At 49.3% G+C, this 21,837-nt stretch overlaps 1 protein-coding gene across 1 annotated transcript; it reads left to right on the top strand.

Annotated features, from left to right (window-relative positions):
• The first annotated feature begins 1,149 nt into the window (after window positions 1–1,149).
• Window positions 1,150–7,229, top strand: Msx2 (msh homeobox 2). The gene is made up of 2 exons (XM_046453901.2): window positions 1,150–1,558; window positions 5,540–7,229. Exons 1-2 carry the CDS (start codon window positions 1,180–1,182, stop codon window positions 5,962–5,964), a joined length of 804 nt encoding a protein of 267 aa, XP_046309857.1. The 5' UTR covers window positions 1,150–1,179; the 3' UTR covers window positions 5,965–7,229.
• Window positions 7,230–21,837: the final 14,608 nt, after the last annotated feature.

Below are 21,837 nucleotides of genomic sequence, written 5' to 3'. Positions count from 1 at the left end.
CACTCCTCTTCCCGGCTCTGAGATGGCCACCACTGAGGCTCTGGGAGGCAGTCACTGAGGGTGTACCTTGGGATGGGGTAGGGACACTTATGCTTAAAAAAAAAAAAATGTCAGATGCAATGAATAGAAATTTGCTTCCCCAAAATGCACCCAGGCCTGGAGTGTGCAAAGTGGAACCTGGTATCTCTGAGATTTGCCGGGGGGAGGGAAGACACTAAATATTATCGGTGGCTTTTCCTCCCTCCTCTCCACCCTCCAAGGCAAACACCAGCACCTAAACACACACTACAAACACAGATTCAAATAAACTCACGAACACACGTTTGCACTCAGTCTTGAGAAAAAAGATCGGACCCGGATCTCTCCCAGAGAGGAAATTCAGGGGCCAAGAAAACACGAACTTACACTTTCTAAAAGTACCCTGATTTTTGTGTAAGTGGAAAAGATAAATACTACTGGTTTAAATTCTCCATTATGAATGATTTAGGAGAGAGCGATTTCTGACCCTCCTCCGGGGTCCCTCCGACCCTTTTTTCTAGAGGAATGAGTTATAATAATAGTTATAATAATAGCTAATGACGAGATCCTTCTAAGCGCTATGGCTGTATTATTTTCTTTAGCAGGGATACGGCCTCATGCGTTTCTGGATTGACTGCCAGAGTTGTAAACTTAGACCAGTTTTGACGCACAGTGGGAACTTCATAAATGTCAGTTGCCGATTTTTGGAGTGTTCAGCTGTGTGGGGGTCGGGGGGAGGGAGTGGGATGTGCACTGAAGAGGGGTCAAAAGAGAGAAGAAATAGGGACTGGGCGAACTTCCTCTTTAAATAATCGGCCTTAATTACGTCTTGGACTTTTCAGATTTGGCGTGATTATAACCCTTAAGGGATAGCCTAATAACAACTCTGCTGACTGCTCCTGTAATTAACTCCTAATTTATTTCAAACAGGAAAAAAAAAAAAAAAGGACCCAGCCTCTTCGGGAAGAGCCAATCGGAGGCGAGCGCCCGTGGCGTCAGCGGCAGGGCGGGCGCGGATTGGCTGAGCCGCGTCTCCCACTTCCCCTTGGAGCCCAGCTCGGCTCCCAGCGCCCCTCCCGTCTTCCCCGCAAAAAGTTTGAGTAGCTGCCGCGGGGCTGCCAGCGGAGTTGCGCGCCGGGATCTACGTAGGGCAGGGAAGTCATGGCTTCTCCGTCCAAAGGCAACGACTTGTTCTCGTCCGATGAGGAGGGCCCGGCCATGGTGGCCGGGCCGGGCCCGGGGCCTGGGAGCGCCGAGGGGGGCGCCGAGGAGCGTCGCGTCAAGGTCTCCAGCCTGCCCTTCAGCGTGGAGGCGCTCATGTCGGACAAGAAGCCGCCCAAGGAGGCGTCCCCGCTGCCGGCCGAAAGCGCCTCGGCGGGGGCCACCCTGCGGCCGCTGCTGCTGCCGGGACATGGCTCCCGGGAAGCGCACAGTCCCGGGCCTTTGGTCAAGCCTTTCGAGACCGCCTCAGTCAAGTCGGAAAATTCGGAAGACGGAGGGTCGTGGATGCAGGAACCCGGCAGATACTCGCCGCCACCAAGTGAGTGCGCGCCGGGGTTGGAACTGGGGGAAGGCGGGTGCGTGGGATGCTGGAGGGGACTGGGGACAGGAATTTCAGGCCAAGGGCAAGGAGACCCCTCTGCATGCATTGTGCGTCCAGAAAGCAAGCACAGAAATCCCCCCCCCACCCCCGGTCCTTGCACAGGGGAGTTCAGCATGCCAACCGCATCCTAGACACTTCGTAATCTCGAGCTGTGCGTGTCTGGGCTCTCCTCCCTGTACATTGTTCCACTTGAGAGCCCACTGGTTCATCTTTGGAGAGTGAACCCCAGCTGGGTTTGCGAGGTCACCTTGTCGTCGGGTTTTGCAGCCCCCGCGCCCCGGCCAGCCCACTTAGCATATCTTTGTCCCACTATCCCCAGTCTCTCTGCCTGGGGAGTGAGGGGGTTCCACGTTGAATCAACACTTTGGTATGTGTCAGACAGAGTTGTCTTATCTCCTTTCAAAACGTACAGTCCTGTGAGGTGCGCCCCCATTTTAAAATGAGTCAACTGGAGTCTAAGCAGATATTGAGTGAAAATCGTCTTTCGTGAGACTTGCGGGTATCCAAGCCACATCCCACGAAAGGATGATGGAGACACTGATGGGGAAAGGAAAGGTGTCCCTGTGGTCGCCCAAGTCAGAGCCTCCTTGTCGAAGTTCTGCACTTCGATGGGAGCGGGCTGGGGCCAAGAAACTGGAGGGCTTCGCTGGACTCACAGTAGTAATTAACAGCATTCCAGCAGAGCTTGTGAGTAGATCAAAGATGCTGCTTACCTCACCCTATCTGGATCCTACCTAGAACCCCAAAGTGTAGGTAGAAGCTAGCAGCCTGTAGCTACCCCCTTTTCCAAATGTGCACATGGAAGCTTTAAGAGATCCTTCTCGTCCCGGATCACCAACAACCTCCCGAATTGAGCATGGGGATCTGGTATCCAAACCCTGCTCCTCTATGTGGTACCTAGGTTACCTTTAATCCCTCTCCCCAAAGACCAGGTCTGCTCCCACCTACACTTCCAGCGAGGCTGGAATACTTTCTCTTCCAGACTTAGTGTGTTTGGGGGCTGTGGAGTCTCTGCAATTTAAAGTCATTCTCTTCAGATTCTTTTAGTTCTCTCCCTTGGCTTTAGGATTTCTCTATTTCCTCTCACCACACCTCTACCCTACCTTCTGGGAAAGCGATAGAGAGTGGGGTCTGTGGAGGGACCTTCTCCATTTCCATGGTTCAGCCATCCAGACAGGAGACGCACAGTATTTTCTGAACAAGACTAGGCTGTAATATTGCCGGCGTCAGTGACTGTCCCCTCTGGCAGTCTCTCTCCACTCTGTTGAAATTCTGAAAGACTCAAAGGGCATGGAGATTAAGGACCCAAAGAATTTAAACTGCAGTTGCACAGCAATTTTTGCTGTAGTATCTTATCTGATCTCCTTTGTAAGGCTGCGGTGGGCCTCTTGTTAACAGATGAGAACGTTTCAACAAAGTTCAGAAGATCAGCAATTGGGGCCTGACTGAAAAAGCCTGGGGACACTTAGTGATCACCTACTGAGTGGCAGGTGGGGCTTGGGCACTCTACCTTTTGACACTCCAAAAGACCCCGAGGATGATATTATTTGCCTATTTTATTGACAGTGAAACCCGAGGCTCAAAAACACTCAGAGACTTAATGTGCTTAACAAATTTTGAGTAACTGTATTCCTGGGCCTGGGGCAAGGCCTGCAGCATCTTAGAGATTCTGGCCTTAATTGGAATGCTACTCAGATGTCAGAAATCTCAGCATCCTTGCCCCTTGAGGGCTTGGGAGGGCAGTTCCCCACTTGCCCCAAGGCGCTGTTTCCTGGCCCCAAAAAGGCGACCTGTAGTCCAGAGAATGACCTTTCCACCGGAGGAGCTGGAGGGTCTCAGAAAAGATTTCAAATTTAAACCTGTGCCTGGTTGGACCAGGGTGGGCCAGGGAGCGCCTGGAGCAGAAGGGAGCCGCCCTCCTGGGCCTGGTTTTGTTATTTGGGGGAAGTAGGATAAATGCTGTTTTGCCTGGTATAATCGTATCTTTCCTCTGGCTGGTTTAAAATGGGGCGGGAGAAGGGGGGAGTGGTGCTTGGAGAGGGAGCCTCAGAACCTTATGGTTTTGATACACATGTGCCATCCCCATTACCGGATTTCACAATTAAATGCAGCCCACACAGCAGCTGGAGTGACCCCTCCCAGGCATTCAGATGGCTCAAAACCCCTGTGTTCAGCCCAGAGCAACTGGGTGCACTGAATTTGTCCTCTGAACCACTCAGACACTGGGTCCTCCTGAGAGCCCAGCTAAGTTTGGGTAGGGAATTTTGTCTGTCTCCTGAGAGTCTTGACAGAAGTGTATTTAATGTGTAAATTCAGAAGGCTCCACACCTCATTCTCTGGCTTATTCAGGGATTAGCATATGCAAACATCTATAAACTTTTATGAATATTTCATCCTTCTCCTGGATGTCTGTTCTTTGGTTACAGAACTTTCTACGTCCCCCCCCCCCACCACCACCACCATCACCAGTAAACTGATGGTTAATCCTGTGACACTAGGACAGATCCATCTCTTGTTGAAAATGGAGGCCGGGTTGGGACTTGTGCTGTGTCACTCTCAAGTATGAAGTGTCAACTCTTTCATGGGCCACCAAAGTAACTAAACTAGAAATGCGACATTCTCCCTGGAGTACACTGGAGTTGCTACTTTGGCTACATTTAGAAAATTAGCATAGCTCATAAAAGCCAAGTGCAGAAAATTAATTGTTTAGCATTCTGTTCCTTAAGCTGTGTGCTCCTCCCCCTGCCCTTGAGGAAAATAAGCCTCAAGTTAGTAGGTGTCCTAGCATCCTAGGAAGTGCCAGCCTGAGACTTCCTATAATTGAATCCAGTTTAAGAGTCGAGTCTGGATGCTGTTGCCATACCTTTATTTTGCTTGTTATTCTCCACTTTTAAACTCTGGTGACAAACTAATCATTTACACATTTCCCTTAAACCATGGAACGGGTAGGGATGACTAAGATGTCATCATGTGCTCTCAATTCGGAGGCAGTGTGATTTCCCCAGACATGTACATTTATGGGTGAGCTAATTTTCTCCTCTTAGTAAAGTTTATATTACTGAAGCACCCAGCCAAGAAACTTATCCCACTTCCAGATCTGTAAAATGATGTTCATGTTCGGGTTTTATAATCTGAAGACTGGATGGAATGACAGCCTGCGGTTGCTTATGGCATGAGGCTGCCCCCACATCCACAGATCCTATTAATTGACCACAGACCTTATCTGTGTGATTATCCTCCGGAATATGCTGATGCAGTCCAATGTTCCTGGGTCAGAGGGGACCAGGGAAGGGCTAACCCAGTGTCTGGGGCCCCTTTCAAGTATTTACTATTCATGGGAGTTTAGGATAAACATAAACTCAGCCCCCCCCCCAATCCATTTTAAAGACAGAGAAATTAAACTCAGAAAGTTTTATTTCTCAGAAGTCAGCTCCCTTGACTTAGGAGAGCTCTCTGTTTCTGTGAGTTCTATTTCCATTAGCCTCAGTGCTATTTGTTTTCCAAACAGGAAGTTCCACAACATCATTCAATTCCCCAACTGATTTTTAAAAATAATGTTAAAGGGGCTGGAGATACAGCTCAATTTGTAGAGTGCTTGCCTCCCATTCACAAGGCCCTGGGTTCAATCCCCAGCACCAAAATAATAATAATAATAATAATAATAATAATAATAATAATAATAATAATGCAACTTATCAACTTGAAATTCTGTCCTTCCCTATCTGTCTCTCCCCTCCCCCCCCCCCCCCCCGGAAAAGAAACCCACATGGTTTTGACAGAAGTACCTTTTTTCCGATAGCTCAAACAGTGGGTGTGTGGGAGAGACAGTCAGGGCGAGCACAGGGTTTTCTGTTAGGCCTGCTGGCCGACTTGGAGAGAAGACGCATTTGCTAATCCAGTACCCTCTCTGTCCTCTAGGACACATGAGCCCCACCACCTGCACCCTGAGGAAACACAAGACCAATCGGAAGCCTCGCACGCCCTTCACCACGTCCCAGCTCCTTGCGCTGGAGCGCAAGTTCCGCCAGAAACAGTACCTCTCCATCGCGGAGCGCGCGGAGTTCTCTAGCTCTCTGAACCTCACAGAGACCCAGGTCAAAATCTGGTTCCAGAACCGAAGGGCCAAGGCCAAAAGACTGCAGGAGGCAGAACTGGAAAAGCTGAAGATGGCAGCTAAACCTATGCTGCCCTCCGGCTTCAGTCTCCCTTTTCCCATCAACTCGCCCCTGCAAGCAGCGTCCCTGTACGGAGCCTCCTACCCTTTCCATAGACCTGTGCTTCCCATCCCGCCCGTCGGACTCTATGCCACGCCAGTGGGATACGGCATGTACCATCTATCCTAAAGCCTTAAGACCGGATCCAGAGACTCCAGGACGGATATTCGTTTAAAAGGGTTCCCCTCTCTCAAAGAAGGCGACCAACCCAGTCCTCCTGCAGCGGAAATTTCAGGCACCATCTGAAGAAGCCCACAGGGCCCCAAGTCATAGTTTGAATTTCTTCTTTAGGTGGGAGGCACCAACGTCCTGTTTACACGGTGTCATATCCTAAATGCCCCCTTCTCCTTTCACGAAAATTGGCTCTGGCAGTTTCTATGTATAAATATATATATATAATAAAATATAAGACATTTTTATACAGCAAAAGTAAAAATTCAAATTATTTTGAAAGGCAAAATTTATATACATATGCATTTTTCTATATATCACCTTAAAGAGACTATAAGTCTATTTGTTATTTTCTTAAAGGGGGGAGACAGGTTATTTGCAAATTGGCGCAAATTTGGTAGTTTTGATAGGCTGAGTTGACTTCTGCTTATGGAAATCAAATACTAGAATTAGACAGGATGCATATAGGAAGTAGGTAATGGGAAGCTTCTGGCGAATTCAGGAGATAATATAACAGGTTTGCATTTTATGTGCATAAGAAGAAGCTTGTGAGGTGCTACCAGATTGGACTCTGTTTCCCTGCTGCATATTGTTGGCTTTATCATTCTTTTTCCTAAGCTTGAAAAGAGGGGGATGAGAGTAATCCTGAGACCACCCCAGGGCAAGGTAGAAAATAGAAATACTGCCTAACTTCTCTCAGTGCTGTGCTCTTTAACTCCATTTCGGGTCATCAGAGAGCAAAAAAATAAAGCATATCAGAAGAAATTGATTTCTATGGAATACTAGGTACATCAACTCACACTTTGCAAAGATGATTTTTTTTGGGGGGGGGAGCATAAAAGTGTAGTAATTTTCTGCTTAAAAAAGCAAGTATCCTGTAACCATTACCTATGCTAAATATTCTTGAACAGTTAGTAGAACCAGGAAGGGAAAAGAAAATCATGCTTTCTCTGTGTGTGTACCTATTGTATGTGCTAAACTTATTAGGAAAAATTTACATACTTTTTAACATGTTGGGAGCAGAGGGTAAAGCCACCCTTTAGCTTGCTAAAAATGGTGTTGTCAAACAGGCCAATTAGCGCCCTGGTGTGTCACCTTTGTGTCCATCTCCCTCCCCCAGTACACGTTCATCCCTTTGAAAGGGTACATTGTACAATTTTATATATTTTATTGAAGAGTTATTTCTTATCTCGTATTCTGAATTAAATTAAATGTTTGTTTTATTGCAGTAAAATTTGTCCTAATTCACAATTATTTAAAAAGGAGCTATTTATTCTTAGCTGGGCTTAGCTCAAAAATGCTACCCATGAGGGAGGGGGGCTGGTACTTTTAATTATTGTTTAATTTGAATCAATCCGGTGTTGTAGCAGCATGAGGGGAGGAGTCAGTTGAAAACATTGAGATGCTTTGAAATGTTTCCTCTGCAGCTTGTGTTATTCATGGAAAAGGAGGAATTGCTGTTTAGTATGTTTTCAGACTACAGTGAAAATGATCTTAAAAAGAAAGGGTGCAGCAGAGGTCAGAATCTGAGTAGTTTACAGGTGATCCAGGGAAAATCTTGAACTTGAAATCTTGGAGCTACCAAAACAATTGACCACAAAAAGTTGAAAGAAAGGGACCTATAGCTTTTCTCTGGAAAGGAACTAGGTGCATCTTTGGGTTGGAGGGAGGCACCTGGCTGCCTTCAGGAGGGTGTCAGGTCGCATTCTATTTGTCCTTTCTATCTTACCCAAGGAGAGGGACCCCCAAACAAATGCTATTTCTCTTTGAAGGGTGAAGGTGGTTCCTTCCTGTTCCAGCATCCGGATCCCTGTGGAAACCGATGCAGCACAGCAGCACCAGTCTTGGATTTTGAGGGATCCCCATTAAAACTAAATGGTGATAGGTGGGGGGAGACTGGGAAGGATCTTAAACTCAGTTTTCTGTTGCACAAATAAATCAAAAGTGGCTGCTGAAGATACCTCTCCGAGGGCTTCAGAGACCTTGGGGGCAGAGACAGAAGCCCAGCGAGAACTTTGTGTTGCCAGTCAGCACGGTGGGGAGACGCACCCAGCATCGACTAGGATCGGCACTCTCCTCCCCAATTTCGGTCGTGCTGGACCCCCCTTTCGAAGTGGGCGCCGGAAGCCCCTATATTCGATGGGGTAGGGACTTTTAGGAGTCGGGCCACTAGTCTCAGGGGTTTCTCAGCTGCAGCGCGAAACCTGAGCCCAACCGAGGGGTCTGCTGGAAATTCGAGGCCGATTTCGATTTCCTCCGGTTGGCTCGCTCCACTTGGAGCTGAGCTGCGGAAGCGCCCCCAACCCACCCAAACTTGTTCCTCTGCCTCCCTCTGGGCCTCTAAGGGCCCACGTCCGAGTCCCAGATCAGAATATAACCATTTTCATTTGCATTTTCCCAAAGCTAAAATCCTTCCCGGTTTCGTCATCAGCCGCCGAGTTGGGTCCCTAATTAGCCTGTCCTCGGAACTTCCTTCCCGGCGCCGGTGGGACCTGCAGCCCGGGGCGATGTTCCCCGGGAGGGGGATCCGGAGAGGCCAGCTCCGGGGAAGGCTCAGCTTGCCCCTTGGAGAGGTCCGTGATCCCCTGTCCTATTCGGAGAATCAGGGCTGCTTTTTGCATGACCAGCGGGGTAGGCGAATCAATCTGGTACCTGGGCACCCCGCACCGCGCCCATCGCCTCAGATTAAAAGAAAACTGGGGCTCGGAGATGGGTTGTGGAAACAGGTTACACAAGAAGCACTTCAGCGCTCCTAGGTCGATGGGTTACAGCGTCCAGGACCAGGCCCATGGTCCGCCCATCAGGACCACGCGCCTTGCTCTGCGGCCCCTTTCCACCCTTCTGTCCCGCGTGGAGTTCCGCGTCACCAAGTTTCCCTGGCCTCAGGCTTGGTGCTGGCGTTTTAGAGGCCAGATTGACAACCAGCGCCTCTCGAAAGACCCACACTCAGCCAAGCCCCTTGCAGACCAGCATTGGAAGTGAACGCTGAAGAGGCCAGCGTGAGATCTTTGGACATTCTCAAGTGACTGCCAGGAGCCTGGCACGTAAATGCACCTGCCCTTCCACACTTTAAACGCTTTCTTCCAAAACTTTCCAAAGAAAACACTCTTCTTTTTTAAAGCGGGAAAGAAAGCAGGGGACAGCGCCTTCCAGAGCCCCTGCTAAGTGAGGAACTAGGCATTTTGGCACAGGTACTCTCATGTAATCGGTGCACCCCTTTTGGAGAGGTTTACAGTTGTTATTTTAAAGTCGAGGAAACTGAGGCTCTGGGAGGTGGCTCACTGAGGTCACAAGTCTGGCTGGCGGCAAGGGAATCTAGGCGGAAGGGTGAGCGGAGCAGTGTGGGTACCAGAGTTGGCAAGGCAGGCATCTCAGAAATGACGCAGGGATCTGGAGAGCCCAGGCTTGGAGTGTCCTCTGGTCCACATCCCTCATTGCTGTGAGGGGCTTCTGCCAGGGTCCCAGCTTGTCCACCACGTGGGACCTGGGGCTGAGCCCTCCCCCACCCCTCCTGGCAGGCCGCGCCTGGGCGGTGCGGGGGCAGGGCCGCAGGAGGTAGGCGAGGGCCTGGCTGAGAATGGCGCTGGCGGAGCGTCTGCCTGACCCGACTGAAAAGAGGATCCCTGCCTTTGAGCAGAACCTTGTCTGACCGAATGAAAACTCCCACGGCCATTCTTCGCTATAAAAGCCTCTCATTTGCCACGGGTTGGAGAGGCCATTCCCCCACCCCCATTCCCTTTCCACTGCTGGGTTTGAAATAAGCATAAACCTCATTTATAAAAGAACCCACGTCACAAACACACCCCCCTCCCCAAAATCACATGGCCTGGTTGGTGAAGTCAGTTGTGCCGTTTGCCCCCTTCCATGTAAGGAAAAAAATAAATAAATGCTGGGATTGGTGATGCCCCAGGCCTCTTAATGAAATAAAGTAGTCACAGCGAGGAGGGAGAGAGCCTCCTGTCAACTCCTCTGTCCCCTCTTCCACCCCTGCCACCGTCTCACCTCCTCCCTCCTAGGAACTAAATAAAAAGCAGTAAAATTACTTTCAAAATAACCCGCTTCAAAGCAGAGCAGAGGACCAGGCTACGGGAATCCTGAATCTTGCCCTGATAAGGTTCCTAATAATCAAATCCAAACTTCATCCACCTCCTCTGACTCTTTCCAACCTCCTCCGGACCTCTTTGCATTTGTGGATGAAAACACTTTGATGTCCCAGTCCTCCAAACAATTATTATTATAATTTTAAACAACCTGGTATTTTCCATTACTAACGGCTCGGGCTTTGAAGTTACACCTCATAATTTCCTAAATTAAATAAATCATTTTAAGTTTGCACTGGGAGGCTTTTAATAGCAGAGAAAGGAATATCATTATCTTATTGAGACCCAATTGTGGTGGCTCCAGTTTGGCTGTAGCTAGGGGCAAAGTAGGCTCAGTCTAACAGACATACTTTATTAACCTCCCATAACTCTTGAAAGAACATTTTTATATTTTCTTTGATTTCCCCCCTCCCTCTCTTGTTTTAAAGCTGTCCCAACCTTTAATTAGTGCCTAATATGAAAAGCATTATTTTTTTAATGCTATGTAATTTACCAGCGGCAACAGGCCAACTTAACAATTGTTTATTAGACTTGGTTTTTCACACAGGGCAAAGAATGCCGCTCCAAACCCAACTTTTCATGGGTGGTTGCACTAATTAATACAGTGTCTGAGGCTCCTAGGGGGTTTTTTAATATTGAAGCCTATGGGGGCGGAAGGGGGTTTTAGAAGTCCAGCTCCTGCCGACCACGTTCTCTCTGATTTCTTTCATGCTGTTTTGATCCTGTCTGTGGAGTCAGCACAGACAGAAACTGTGTTCCCTGGCTCCAGAGACTCCAAGATCCCGAGGCAACCGCCCGGGAACCCCCAGCACCTCCACTTGTGATTTATGACTTGTGGGGCCCAGACTTGGGGTGCAGGGAGTCGCCCCTCACCCAGCCTAAAGGGGTAGGGAGCTGGTGGTGTTTGGGTTGGCCCCAGCCAGGCTCTCAGGGCAAATGTCTGCTCCCCGGGACACCAGGGGCGCTTGGCTCTGGGCGTTGCGTTTGGGGCTGCCTGAGGCAGGCTGCTTGTGGGTTGGGTGGGGGAGCCACGGAGGGATCCGGCCGGCTTCTTCGCTGCCTTTGCGTTCCTTCTCCGTCCTTCCCCTCCATTTTCCTCATTCTTTGTCGCCCATGTCCCTTTCTCATCTTTGTCCCCCGCCCCTGTGTGCCTCCTTTATTACCCTTTCCCCGCCTTTGGTCGTTTTCCACTCCGCCTGGCTCTCGGCTGCGACCCTCCCCGTGCTCCCATCTCCCTCCGTTCTTCGCCGGTCCCTTCGCTCGTCCTTGGTCCCTTCGCTAGTCCTTGCGCCTCTCGATCTTTTCCCATTTCTAATTTTCTCTCCCTCCACCCTCTGGGTCCCCGCTTCTTGTTTTCTTCCACTCGTCCTTTCCCGGTTGCAGCGATTTCGCCGCGGATCGCTGGCCTGGCCGGAGCAGACCCGGGCGCTCAGCGCGGGCTCGTCGCCGCGACCTCCCCTCCCCGCTGCACCTGGCAAGCGAGCGACGAGAGACCTTGGCGCCTGAAGGGGGCACGTCCCTGGCTTTCCCCCATGGAACCGGTGGGCGTCGCGAGCTGGAAGGACAGCGGCCCTGCGCGCCCCTTCCGCCCCGCCCGCCGCCGGCCGCCCGTTTGATGTCGCGGGCCCTGCAGGAATGCAGCCGGGTTATCAATCACCCAGCTGGACCCCGAAGGTCTCGGCCTAATCACATTTAATTGCTCGTGGAGGCCCACTCTCGCCCCGGGCCGGCCGCCGCGCTCAATTACTCCCCAAATACCTGCCATCAATAAATGCGCGCTGACACCGGCTCGGCCCGCTCCACCAGCCAGCGAGATCGCAGCCGACCAGGCGCCCGCGTCCACCTCCCACCCCCCATCATTAAACTTACACCTCCACGCCCAGAGGAGCAAGCCAAGCAGATAATAACGGCTTTTTAGGGAGCACTTCTCGGATGGCAGATGCTCGTGGGAATCTCACCGAGGCTGGACTTTTGGAGTTAAGGGGACCAGGTTCAGATCATTCATTCGCATGGATGAGGGGGCAGAGACAGGCCGTGACCCAGCTGGGGTGAGAGCTCAAGACCTGGAGGCCACAGTCCATGGGTAGCATGTGACAATGGTGCCTCCCAGAGGCAGGAGATTTACCTTGGGCCTGGGCGCCAAGGTGTGCTGACCAGCACCTTGAGCCAGGTAACTCCGTATTATTCATTTATCCCACTATCCTGGTGGAGTACAAACTCAGCCCCATCTCCTCCAGGAGGACAATGAAGGCCCAGGACTCAGAGCTGCCCTCACCCTCTCCACAGCATTCTCCACGCCATTTTCTCTCTTCTCCTCCACAGCAATTCCGGAATTGGGAAGACTGGCTTCTCCCATTTCTGCAGAGGAGAGAAGTAAACTTCTGTCAGCAAACTACACAGAGAGGTGAGACAGCAAAGCTGAAATCACACAGCAGGTGGGTGCACAGTTCAGAAATCCATGCCAGGCCCAGGCCCAGGCCCAGCTACATGCATGACACCACATGTTTCTGCAGCTGGTCTTTAAAAGAAGGCACATAATGTTCACGAGGTTTACCATTAATGGGAGGTAATAATGGTACCACTGAACAAAGATGAAGGAGGTGTCACCCATAGTCAGCCTTTGAATTCTTTCACTCTATACCCTTTCTTTCTTTTTTAAATTTTATTTATTTATTTATTTGTATGTGGTGCTAAGGATCGAACCCAGTGTCTCAAAGATGCTAGGTGAGTGCTCTACCTGGGAGCCACAACCCCAGCCCCCCTTTCTTAATCCTATCTTTTCTATCTGATTTGTATAAATGTGTGTGTGTATATATATATATATATATTTTAAAGTGCCTCCCGAGTGATGATGGATAAGGCAGTTATTGATTTCATATATGCATATATATGAACTATTATAGGAAACATATACACATATATATGAAATCCATTACAGTGCAGATACTCTCATATTAAGACTCTCATTAGGACCAGGTGCTGAGGAAAACACCTGTAATCCCAGGTACTTGGGAGACTGAGGCAGGTGAATAGCAAGTTCAACGCCAGCTTCTGCAACTTAGCAAGACCCTGCATCAAAAAAAAAAAAATGCTGGGGATGTAGCTCATTGATAGAACGTCCCTGGGTTTAATCCCCAATACAAAAAACAAAAAGAAAAAGAGTCTCAGTTAGGCTCTCATGGCAATATGAAGTATTATTATCATCATTTATAGAAAATAAAGAGTGTTCAGAGGGGTGAAGTAGCTTGTCTAAGGTCACACAGCAAGAAGAAGGGTTGAGCGTGGCAGCTGGTTGTGCAGTGTCCTGTCCACTTAGGTGAGGCGCAGTCCCAGCTGGACTTGAGATATGCCCAGCCTTTTGTCTTTAGTTTGTATGGATCCAAGAAAGGGTACAGTTCCCTGAAAGGGGTTTCTGGGTTGCAGGGCCTGACATAAAAAGAACTCTTTTGGAGAAGCTCTGCCTATTTTGATTTCAGTGTGGAGAATGCCTGATGATGGGAAAACTGACTGCAAAGAAATCGTGTATGAGATGTTATCGTGCCTCCCAAGTCCCCCCACAGAAAGTCACCTGAAAGGAGGTGGTGACTGACGAGGCAGTTACTGATGTGAAATTGGCCAATTTAGCGAAAGTCCAAAGACTGTGAAGCTCCCGTCCCTCTCTTCTCCCTTTGGTCCGCATTGTCGGCCTACCCGGCTAGTCTTTCCGGTTGGAGTGCTCTTTGTTTAGCCATGGGGACAGAGAAGAGCCACAGAGACAATGTAGGACATCCCAGGGGTGGGTGTGGGGAACATGATCTTGGGCTTCAGAAGTCCAGGGAAGCAAGTGGGTGAAGTCATCAGGAACGCATGCAGACTGGGGTGGGTCACTGGGCTGCCAGTCAGTGCTGTCCCTCCCTGTGCCCTGGCACAGGGCAGAGCCAGGGTCGCTGCCTTGGGGACTGGACATGCAGATCTAAATTATCCCTAGGCTAGCTAGGGGTATTCTTGCCCCACTAAGCCACAGCCCACTCTGATGAGAAGGTATTTCTTGTTTTAGTTTTCCCCTTGCAGCTAGCAGGCAAGTGCCAAGGAAATTAGACCTGAGATGAAGATACAATTATAAGGGAGAGAGATTTCCAGAGCCTGGGGCTGGTGGAGGCTGAGACTGACTTAAATATCTTCTCTAAGGGATATAATGCTCACTTTTTCCTCCATGCACAAGCCCTGGCCACATCTGGAATTAGAAAGGGAAACCCGTGTGCCTTTTAGAAGAAGATACATGAAACAAATATGTGACACTCTTTGGGACACAAGAAATGACGCTCCATGGACCCCAAAGAGTGTATATATTTCAAGGAGTACAAAAGGACTACATATGGATTGTACATTTATTTTGTGGTGCTGGGCATTGAACCTTAGCCTCACACGTGCTAAGCACTTGTTTTATCACAGAGCTACACCCTGGCCAAAATGGCAATACTCACAAATACAAACTCAGCCTCTGTCTTCTTCAATCATCAACAAGTTAACAGTTCTCTCAACTGGATGTGGTGGTGCACACGTGTAATGCCAGGTACTGAAGAAGCTGAGGATCGCAAGTTCAAGGCCAGCCTGGGCAACTTAGGCCCTGTCTCAAAATAGAATTAAAAGGACTTGGGGTGGGGGGTGTAGCTCAGTGGAAGAGCACTTGTGTGTGAAATACCAAAAAGAAAAAAAAGATCTTTTGCTGGGCCTCATCACATTCTGGGGATCCTGAGCATCTACTCTGGGTGTCCCAAGACTCCCCTGAAGTTCTCCAAACACAATGATCAAAACTCAAAACAACTAGGAAAAAAATAATTTGCACTATATTCATTTCTTTGAATAATAACTGGATTAAATGAGAACTTCTTGTGTGTCCAGCCGTAAATAATTTCCTTCAGTGCATACAGCCACATAGTCATGTGTCATCCCCATTTTGTTGAGGGAGAAACTGAGACCCTAAGAGATTGTGGGCTCTGCCTAAGATCTCTGCTAGTGAGCAGCAGAGCAGGGTTTGAGCTGTTGGGCTCTGAAGGGGCACCTTCTCAAACCTGCCCTTGTGGGGCCAGGCGCGGCTAATGTCAGAGTGCTTGTCTAACACGTGGGAGGCCCCGGGGCTTGGTCCCCAGCACCCCAACAAATAAGCAAGCTGAACAAGAACGAAACGGCCTGTAGCAGGAAAACCACTCTTTTGGATTTGTGTCACCTAGGAGAGGAAGCCAGGTTGACATAGATGGTCTTCGGACACAACAGGTTAAGGAATCGATGCCAAGTATGAAGTTGTCACCTAAGGTGAAACAACATTTCAGGTCCATGCCCTGAGTTGGGAGCAGAGCACCACTGAACGATAGCCCTGTAGAACCTTAAGATAGCTGGGAATTTTATGACCAAGAGGGTCAGAGTGGGGATGACCTGCCAAAGTCACCTAGCAGCTGTGTAGAAGAGCAGCCTGGCAAAAGCAAAGGGGAAAAGCCACATGTCTAGTTCTGTTCAGCTGATCAAAGTCCAAACACAAGCTTTAGAAATTTGATTTCTGAACGACCTGAGATCCAGGTCTCTTGTACCTTAAATACCAAGAGCTCACCAAGTCAGACAGCAGGATTCCAGCCACCAGAACAGGGCTGAGTCCTCTATAATAAGCCCCCACCCCCACAGCCATGCCACCCTAAAAACACATGTCTCTTATTTGATCTAATCAGATAGTATTTTTCCAAGCTCAGAAAGTGTGCGTAAAAGCATTTTTCAGAAAATGTTGCTATTTTTATTCGCCTTTTAATGTGCTATCATGGTAAACAGAGAATGCTCGCTAAGCAACGAGACAAATCTCCAAGCCTGTCATGCTCTCTTCCAAATAGGTCGCTCTGGCTCTGAGGTTGGTGTTTCCAACAAAGAGCACCAGATGAGATAATTGAGTTACTGAATTCAAGTCCAGACGAGCCACGGATGGTTCTCTTCGGCTCATTTTACCACCTGTGAGCCAAGGCAGCGAGGGGCAGCAGGGTAAGAGCTAGGAAGCCCACCAGGGCAGGGTTTGGGGGACATCTGAGTGCACCCCAGCTTAGAATAGCATATGGCCTGTCAGGGGCTACGTATCCCTGCTGAGAACGATGCCCCCACCCCCACCCCGCCCCATGGAAAGTGCTTAGTGAGCATGGTTTATTGAATGAATGAAGTCAAATATTTTACCAGATGACAGGAAACTGTGGACTCTGACTTTGGCTGATATGTTTAAGTTTTAGAAAACGTGTAGGTCTGCCACAAGTTCAAACTCTGAAAGATTGGTTCAGTTCACAAGACAGTAAAAAGGACTTGCACTTGGCAAGATGGACCAGGTAGTGCTATCAAGGCCGTTATAGAGAACATTCTTGATTCCGTTCGGTCTCTGATGACTAGTCACAGATGAATATTAAAGAAACGTTCACGACCCTGATGGCGGGTGAGCCAGACTGTGCAGAGCCAGTTCTACACGTCCTTGTTTTTCACAGGCGAAGGAGTCTTTAAAACGCGGCATTAAATGAAACCCTCCTGAGTTATTAAGTTGTCTCTGTGGACACAGAATCCTCCTGTCGGGTTCATTTTACACTGCGGTCCCAGCGGCTAATTAATTATCCCACTGACAGGAATGTAAGTGGGAAGCACTGAATCGGATTTGACCTGGGCAAGAAGGAGAGTCTTTCTTTTCTTTTTTTCTTTCCCTCCCTCCCTCCTTCTCTCCCTTTCTTTCTTCCATCTTTCTGTCTTTCCCCCTCTCTCTTTCTGTGCCCCCATCCTTCCTTCTCTTCCTTCCATCCTTTTTTCCGAGACAGTCTTGTTCTGTTGCCTAGCTGGCCTTGAACTCCGGGCCTTAAGTGACCCTCCTGCCTTCATCTCCCCAGTAGCTGGGGCTACAGCTGCACCCCCACGCCAGGCTCAAAACCATTCCCATTCTCAAGCTTTGATTTTTCTCTTTGGTGACACGGAAGTACCATCTCTGCTTTTGTTCCTTTCAGATGCATGTCCAGAGGCATAAGTAAGGTCTAGTCAACTCTTCCTGTCCCCTTGAGACCAACCGTAGGGTCTGAAAGTTGGACACTTCCAGAAATTAGGTGTAATTTCAGAATAAAAGGTATCGGTACTACTAGACTGAACTGCACTGGACTCTTGAGTCTCCTTAGGGGTTGACAGGACCTGTCTTTTGGAGACACAATAATGAGGGTCACAGGGTCCAGATTTTGGGGCACAATAAATCTTTGTGAAATTTGCCTTGACTTTCAAGGTCACGGTAAAGAAATCAGATTTCCATTTCACTTATTTTTAGTTCATACATTGTAAAAAATCTCCCCTGAAGTCTGTCAGTCTCCCTGCACTTATCAGAGACCAGTTTTCAAGACTCCGGGGCAGAACGGGGTCTCCCGTTACTAGGACTTCGACACTTCCAAATGTACAGCAGGCCATTTGCTGGTAGGTTATGAAATATGATCGTAAATTAAAGCAAAATGACTCACGTAAAATAAATGGACAAAGAGCACCTTGTGCTGCTGGGGACTCCAGTTTGGTTGTGTTGGTTCACTTATTTGGGTGTTTAGAGTGCTTCAGAGGGCCCGGGAAGTCTGGAAACGGTGTAGGCATGAGGTACCATGCCGATGGAGTCTTTGCCCAAAGCCCATTTCAGTGAGTTAGAAGTGACAGGCAGCTGCCTCTCCTGGTTTACACTGTGCGGGGGAGGAAGCAGCCACACTCGGGGCAGGGGCCAGAGGGTCTCAGGAGGGTGGACGCTTCTGCTACAAACAGAAAATTCAAGCTCAGGGGCACATGGCTTATTTTGGGAAGGAGTTAGGGGCTAAGGAAGTCACCACAGGTGGGAGAGGTGGGGGAGAGGATATGTGGTAATATCTGTGCAGCCAGGCCCTGACAACCATTTTCCTGCCGTGGGTCTCTGTGACGTCAGTTCTTCTAGGTGCCTCACGTCAGTGACCCTGCAGGCCTGTCCTTTGGCATCTGCTTATTGTGCTTGGTTAGCATCCTGTCTTCAAAGTTTACCCTGCTGCGGTTGGAGAACTTCGTTGCCTGTCTCCCCCATGTTTCATTTCTCCACTTATCCATTGATGGACATTCATGCTGTGTCCCCGTTTGCTATTGGGATGATGCTGCAATTCAGATACAATGCATATTGAAGAGTAATATTTGTATGATTTCCCACTTTCCAACTCAATGTTTAACAAGTATGTGTTTACTTGGGATCTTACGCCTGTCTCCTCCTACAGACTGTGCAAGCCCCTTGGGGTCAGACTGAAGAAGTTACCAGCTTGTGGGAGAAAGATCTAGGCGCCTCCCACAGGTGTATGCTGCAGTCAGGAGGCTCTGGGAGTCAGGAGGAAGGAGAAGCCAAGTTGTCCTTGCTGATAAGGGCCTGAATCTCTGACTTTGTCTTGAAGGACTAACATCCCTTCCTGGTAGAGGGAGATGGGGAGGAAGAAAAGAGGGCAGCACCGAATGAAGCGACCACTAGATGCCCAGGAGGACCCTCAGGAAGTGCAAACTGGGGTGGTGTCATCCTATATTCAAGGGTCTGGGCTCCATGTCAGTGCTCCTAGGTTCAAATCCTCGCTCAATGGACCTTGACCTTGGATAAGTCACTCGATGTCCCTGGAAGCTGTCTTCTCCATACCCATCATGTGGCTGGTAACAACTCTCATCTTGCACGGTTGCTCTGAGGATAAAATGAGGGGGCGTCTGTCCAATACCACTCATGGTGCAGACTAGGAGAAACCCTCTTTGCACGGGGAGCGTGCACCTCACATTGAGGACTACAGACTTTGTCCTGCGGCCTCGAGCAGCCTGCAGTCTCCAAGCAGCGGCAGGGCCTGATAGGGTGTTCCTGTGGGAAGGACTGAGGCACCAACCAAGGGCCAACATCGTTTCCTGGATCCCCTTTGGGATAACATGGGAGGTAAAGCTGGATGGCCTGGTGTGGAGACAGACGTGACCCAGCCACATTTCCCGAGAATGTGTGAGCAGTGTGGTAGTTTAAAAAACGTATCTTGGGGCTGGGGATGTGGCTCAAGCGGTAGTGCGCTCACCTGGCATGCGCGGGGTGCTAAGTTCGATCCTCAGCACCACATAAAAAAAATAAAATGAAGATGTTGTGTCCACCGAAAACTGAAAAATAAATATTAAAAATTATCTCTCTTTCTCTCTCTTCTCCTCTTCTTCTTCTTCTTCTTCTTCTTCTTCTTCTTCTTCTTCTTCTTCTTCTTCTTCTCTCTCTCTCTCTCTCTCTCTTAAAAGAGTGTATCTAGTGCTGGTCATCCCCGATTACCACCTGCCTCTCCCCAGTGCCCACCGTGGTGTTAGGCACCTATAAGCCCTTCCTCCGCCCGTCTGTGCTGCTATAACAAAATATGATAATCAATAAAAAATACAAAATCATGAGGCTGGGAAGGTCAAGATGGAGGCAGGCTGGGCTTTGGGCAAGGGTGGTTCTTGGGTGAGCTTGTGCCAGGGGGAATCATGGAGACAGAAGGCCCGTCCCAAGAATCCCAGAGCCTGGAGCTTTTAGGACTTCTGAAAGACAAGCCTCAGTCCCCGCCAAAGACTTCCACTCTGTGCCGGGCTTCAGAAGCAGCCTCATGAAAACCATTTCCAACAAGCATTTAAAAGCATCCATCCAAAAGATAACTAACTCATGGCCATTCATTCCTCTCAACGCATCATACTGTGATGAAAACTCTGAGCCCTCACTCTCTGGCCTCTGTCTCTTTTCTTCTCCCTTCCTTTGAGGGCTCAGAATGTTATGATTCATTTCAGCACTGCCAAGGGCCGCAGTGAATTACAGGCCCTGCGTTTTTCCAAACCCAGAGGAGTCCAGGGAGAGATGTCCCCCAGTTCATCCCAGCTCTCGCTCTCCAGCCAACTGTGTTTGTCTCTGCCTCCTTTTGATCATTTCTATGACAGTAGCCAAGCAGAGGAAATGAAGCTTTTGTAGTTAAACTAATCCATGACCCTGGATAATTTGTCAGAGACATTTATGTGGGGTTAGAAATGAGCCTCCAACCGCTTGATGTGGAGACACCAGACACACCACGGCTCCCTTGGCAGGATCCTCGCATTTCGGTATTGAATGGAAGCATTCCAGCATATCCAGCACCCTTTGGGAACATCTAACTAGACTAGTCTAACTTTTTTGGTTTTAATGAAGAAACTGAGGGCCAGATAGAAGAAGGGACTTGTGCAGACCCGATAGGAAACTCCTAGCTGTGTAGGACTTAGCTGCAGAATCTGACAGCCAGTACTAAGAGGTTGAGAGTGATGCAACTCCGCAGTGCCTGCTACCCCACGCCTACTGGCAGGTGGACGTGCCCTGCCTGTGCTCAGAGTCCATGCTGCAGGCCAGATCTGCACTGCATCAGCAGGAGCCCGGCTCCAGCCAAACCCCACATGCAGGTTTATTCCCATTGTCCTTTAATGCAGAGGGCAGGAGGCCTGATGCAGGGGTTAAGGGTTTGGGCTCTGAGATCAGAATGTCTGTATTTTCTGTGCCTCGGTGTAACAACAGAATCCACCCCACAGGGCTGGTCAAGCACTGGATGAGTTAACTGTGGTAACATTGGGCTCACAGCAGAGTCTGGCCCTCTAGAAATGTAAACTGTTAACTGCTTCCATCTCCTCCTTCCTCCATCCTCTCCACAGGAAACAGCAAAGAGCAACTTCTCCATGCTTAGAAATGTCCCGTTTCAGCTTCCTTATCAGGGTGGAGTGTTCTGACCAAAAGACAGCCAACAGAGGGCTTCAGAGATGCTGGAACCAGAGTCCCGCCCCTGCACAGCCCGACCCGTGACTCCAGCAAGCGCATCAGCCTTGCCTCAGAGTTCCCGTCTATAAAACAGAGCAGCAGTCCTGGCTGCAGTGAGAGACGACATCCATTGGAAAAGCATTTGCAGATGGCATACCATGCGGGAAAACCATTGAATGGAATCAAGAAGCTGTCTGTCTTGGTCTGTGGCTGTCTCTTTAACAGAATGGCACACTCTGGGTAGCTTGTAAGCAATGAGTTTCTTTGGCTCATGGTCCTGGAGTCTGGGAAGCCCAAGAACATGGCACCAGCATCTGGTGAGAGCCATCGTGCGGTCCTGATGTGGCAGGGGGCACATGAGCATATGCAAAGCAGAAACAGAAAACTGGGCCAAAGTCACCTTATGACACCCTCCCCCGTGGCAAGGGACTCCACCCACTCACGAGGGCAGAGCAGCTGTGACTGGTCATCTCTCCCATCCCTAACACGACAGCAATGGCAATGGAATTTCAGTATGGGTTTGGGAAGAGGCATTTGAACTCTGGCACAGCCTCCATGGTGCTCAGGTGTTAGCAGAGAAAGGGACAAAAACATCCAAGCACACGCATCAAGACCACGCTCTTTATGCACAGTTAGCTGGAGGTTACATGGGAAGTGTGGACATCCCCTTTTTAATGGTCCCTGACTCCCACATGGTGTCCCTTCTCACTGACATGAGTGGCACTGCCTGTCCCCCTTTCCCTTTTAATTTTAGGAAATTTCAAACATACTCAAAGAGAGAGAATCGTGCCCAGAACCCCTACTTCCCAGCACATCATTCTGCTGCTTGTCGACCCCTGTCCCTCATTGCTTTGTCTAAACAAGTCCCATCCATTTTTCTCCTTTCCCAGGATTATTTTGAAGCACATCTTTTAGACATGATAATATTTAAGCCATAAACATTTCAGCCTGAATCTCTAA

Source organism: Marmota monax, unplaced genomic scaffold (assembly GCF_021218885.2).
Source record: "Marmota monax isolate L192 unplaced genomic scaffold, Marmota_monax_Labrador192_F-V1.1 WCK01_AAM20220418_F8-fsc00316, whole genome shotgun sequence".
Taxonomy (NCBI): domain Eukaryota; kingdom Metazoa; phylum Chordata; class Mammalia; order Rodentia; family Sciuridae; genus Marmota; species Marmota monax.
The sequence above is the reverse complement of the archived record's forward strand: the minus strand, read 5'-3'. Positions and strand labels throughout refer to the sequence as shown.

Excerpts from the sequence above, each read along its gene's own strand:
- Msx2 (XM_046453901.2), top strand. The coding sequence starts at position 1,180 with ATGGCTTCTCCGTCCAAAGGCAACGACTTGTTCTCGTCCGATGAGGAG. Across the intron at positions 1,559-5,539 it reads CAGATACTCGCCGCCACCAA|GACACATGAGCCCCACCACC; the intron begins GTGAGTGCGCGC and ends TCTGTCCTCTAG.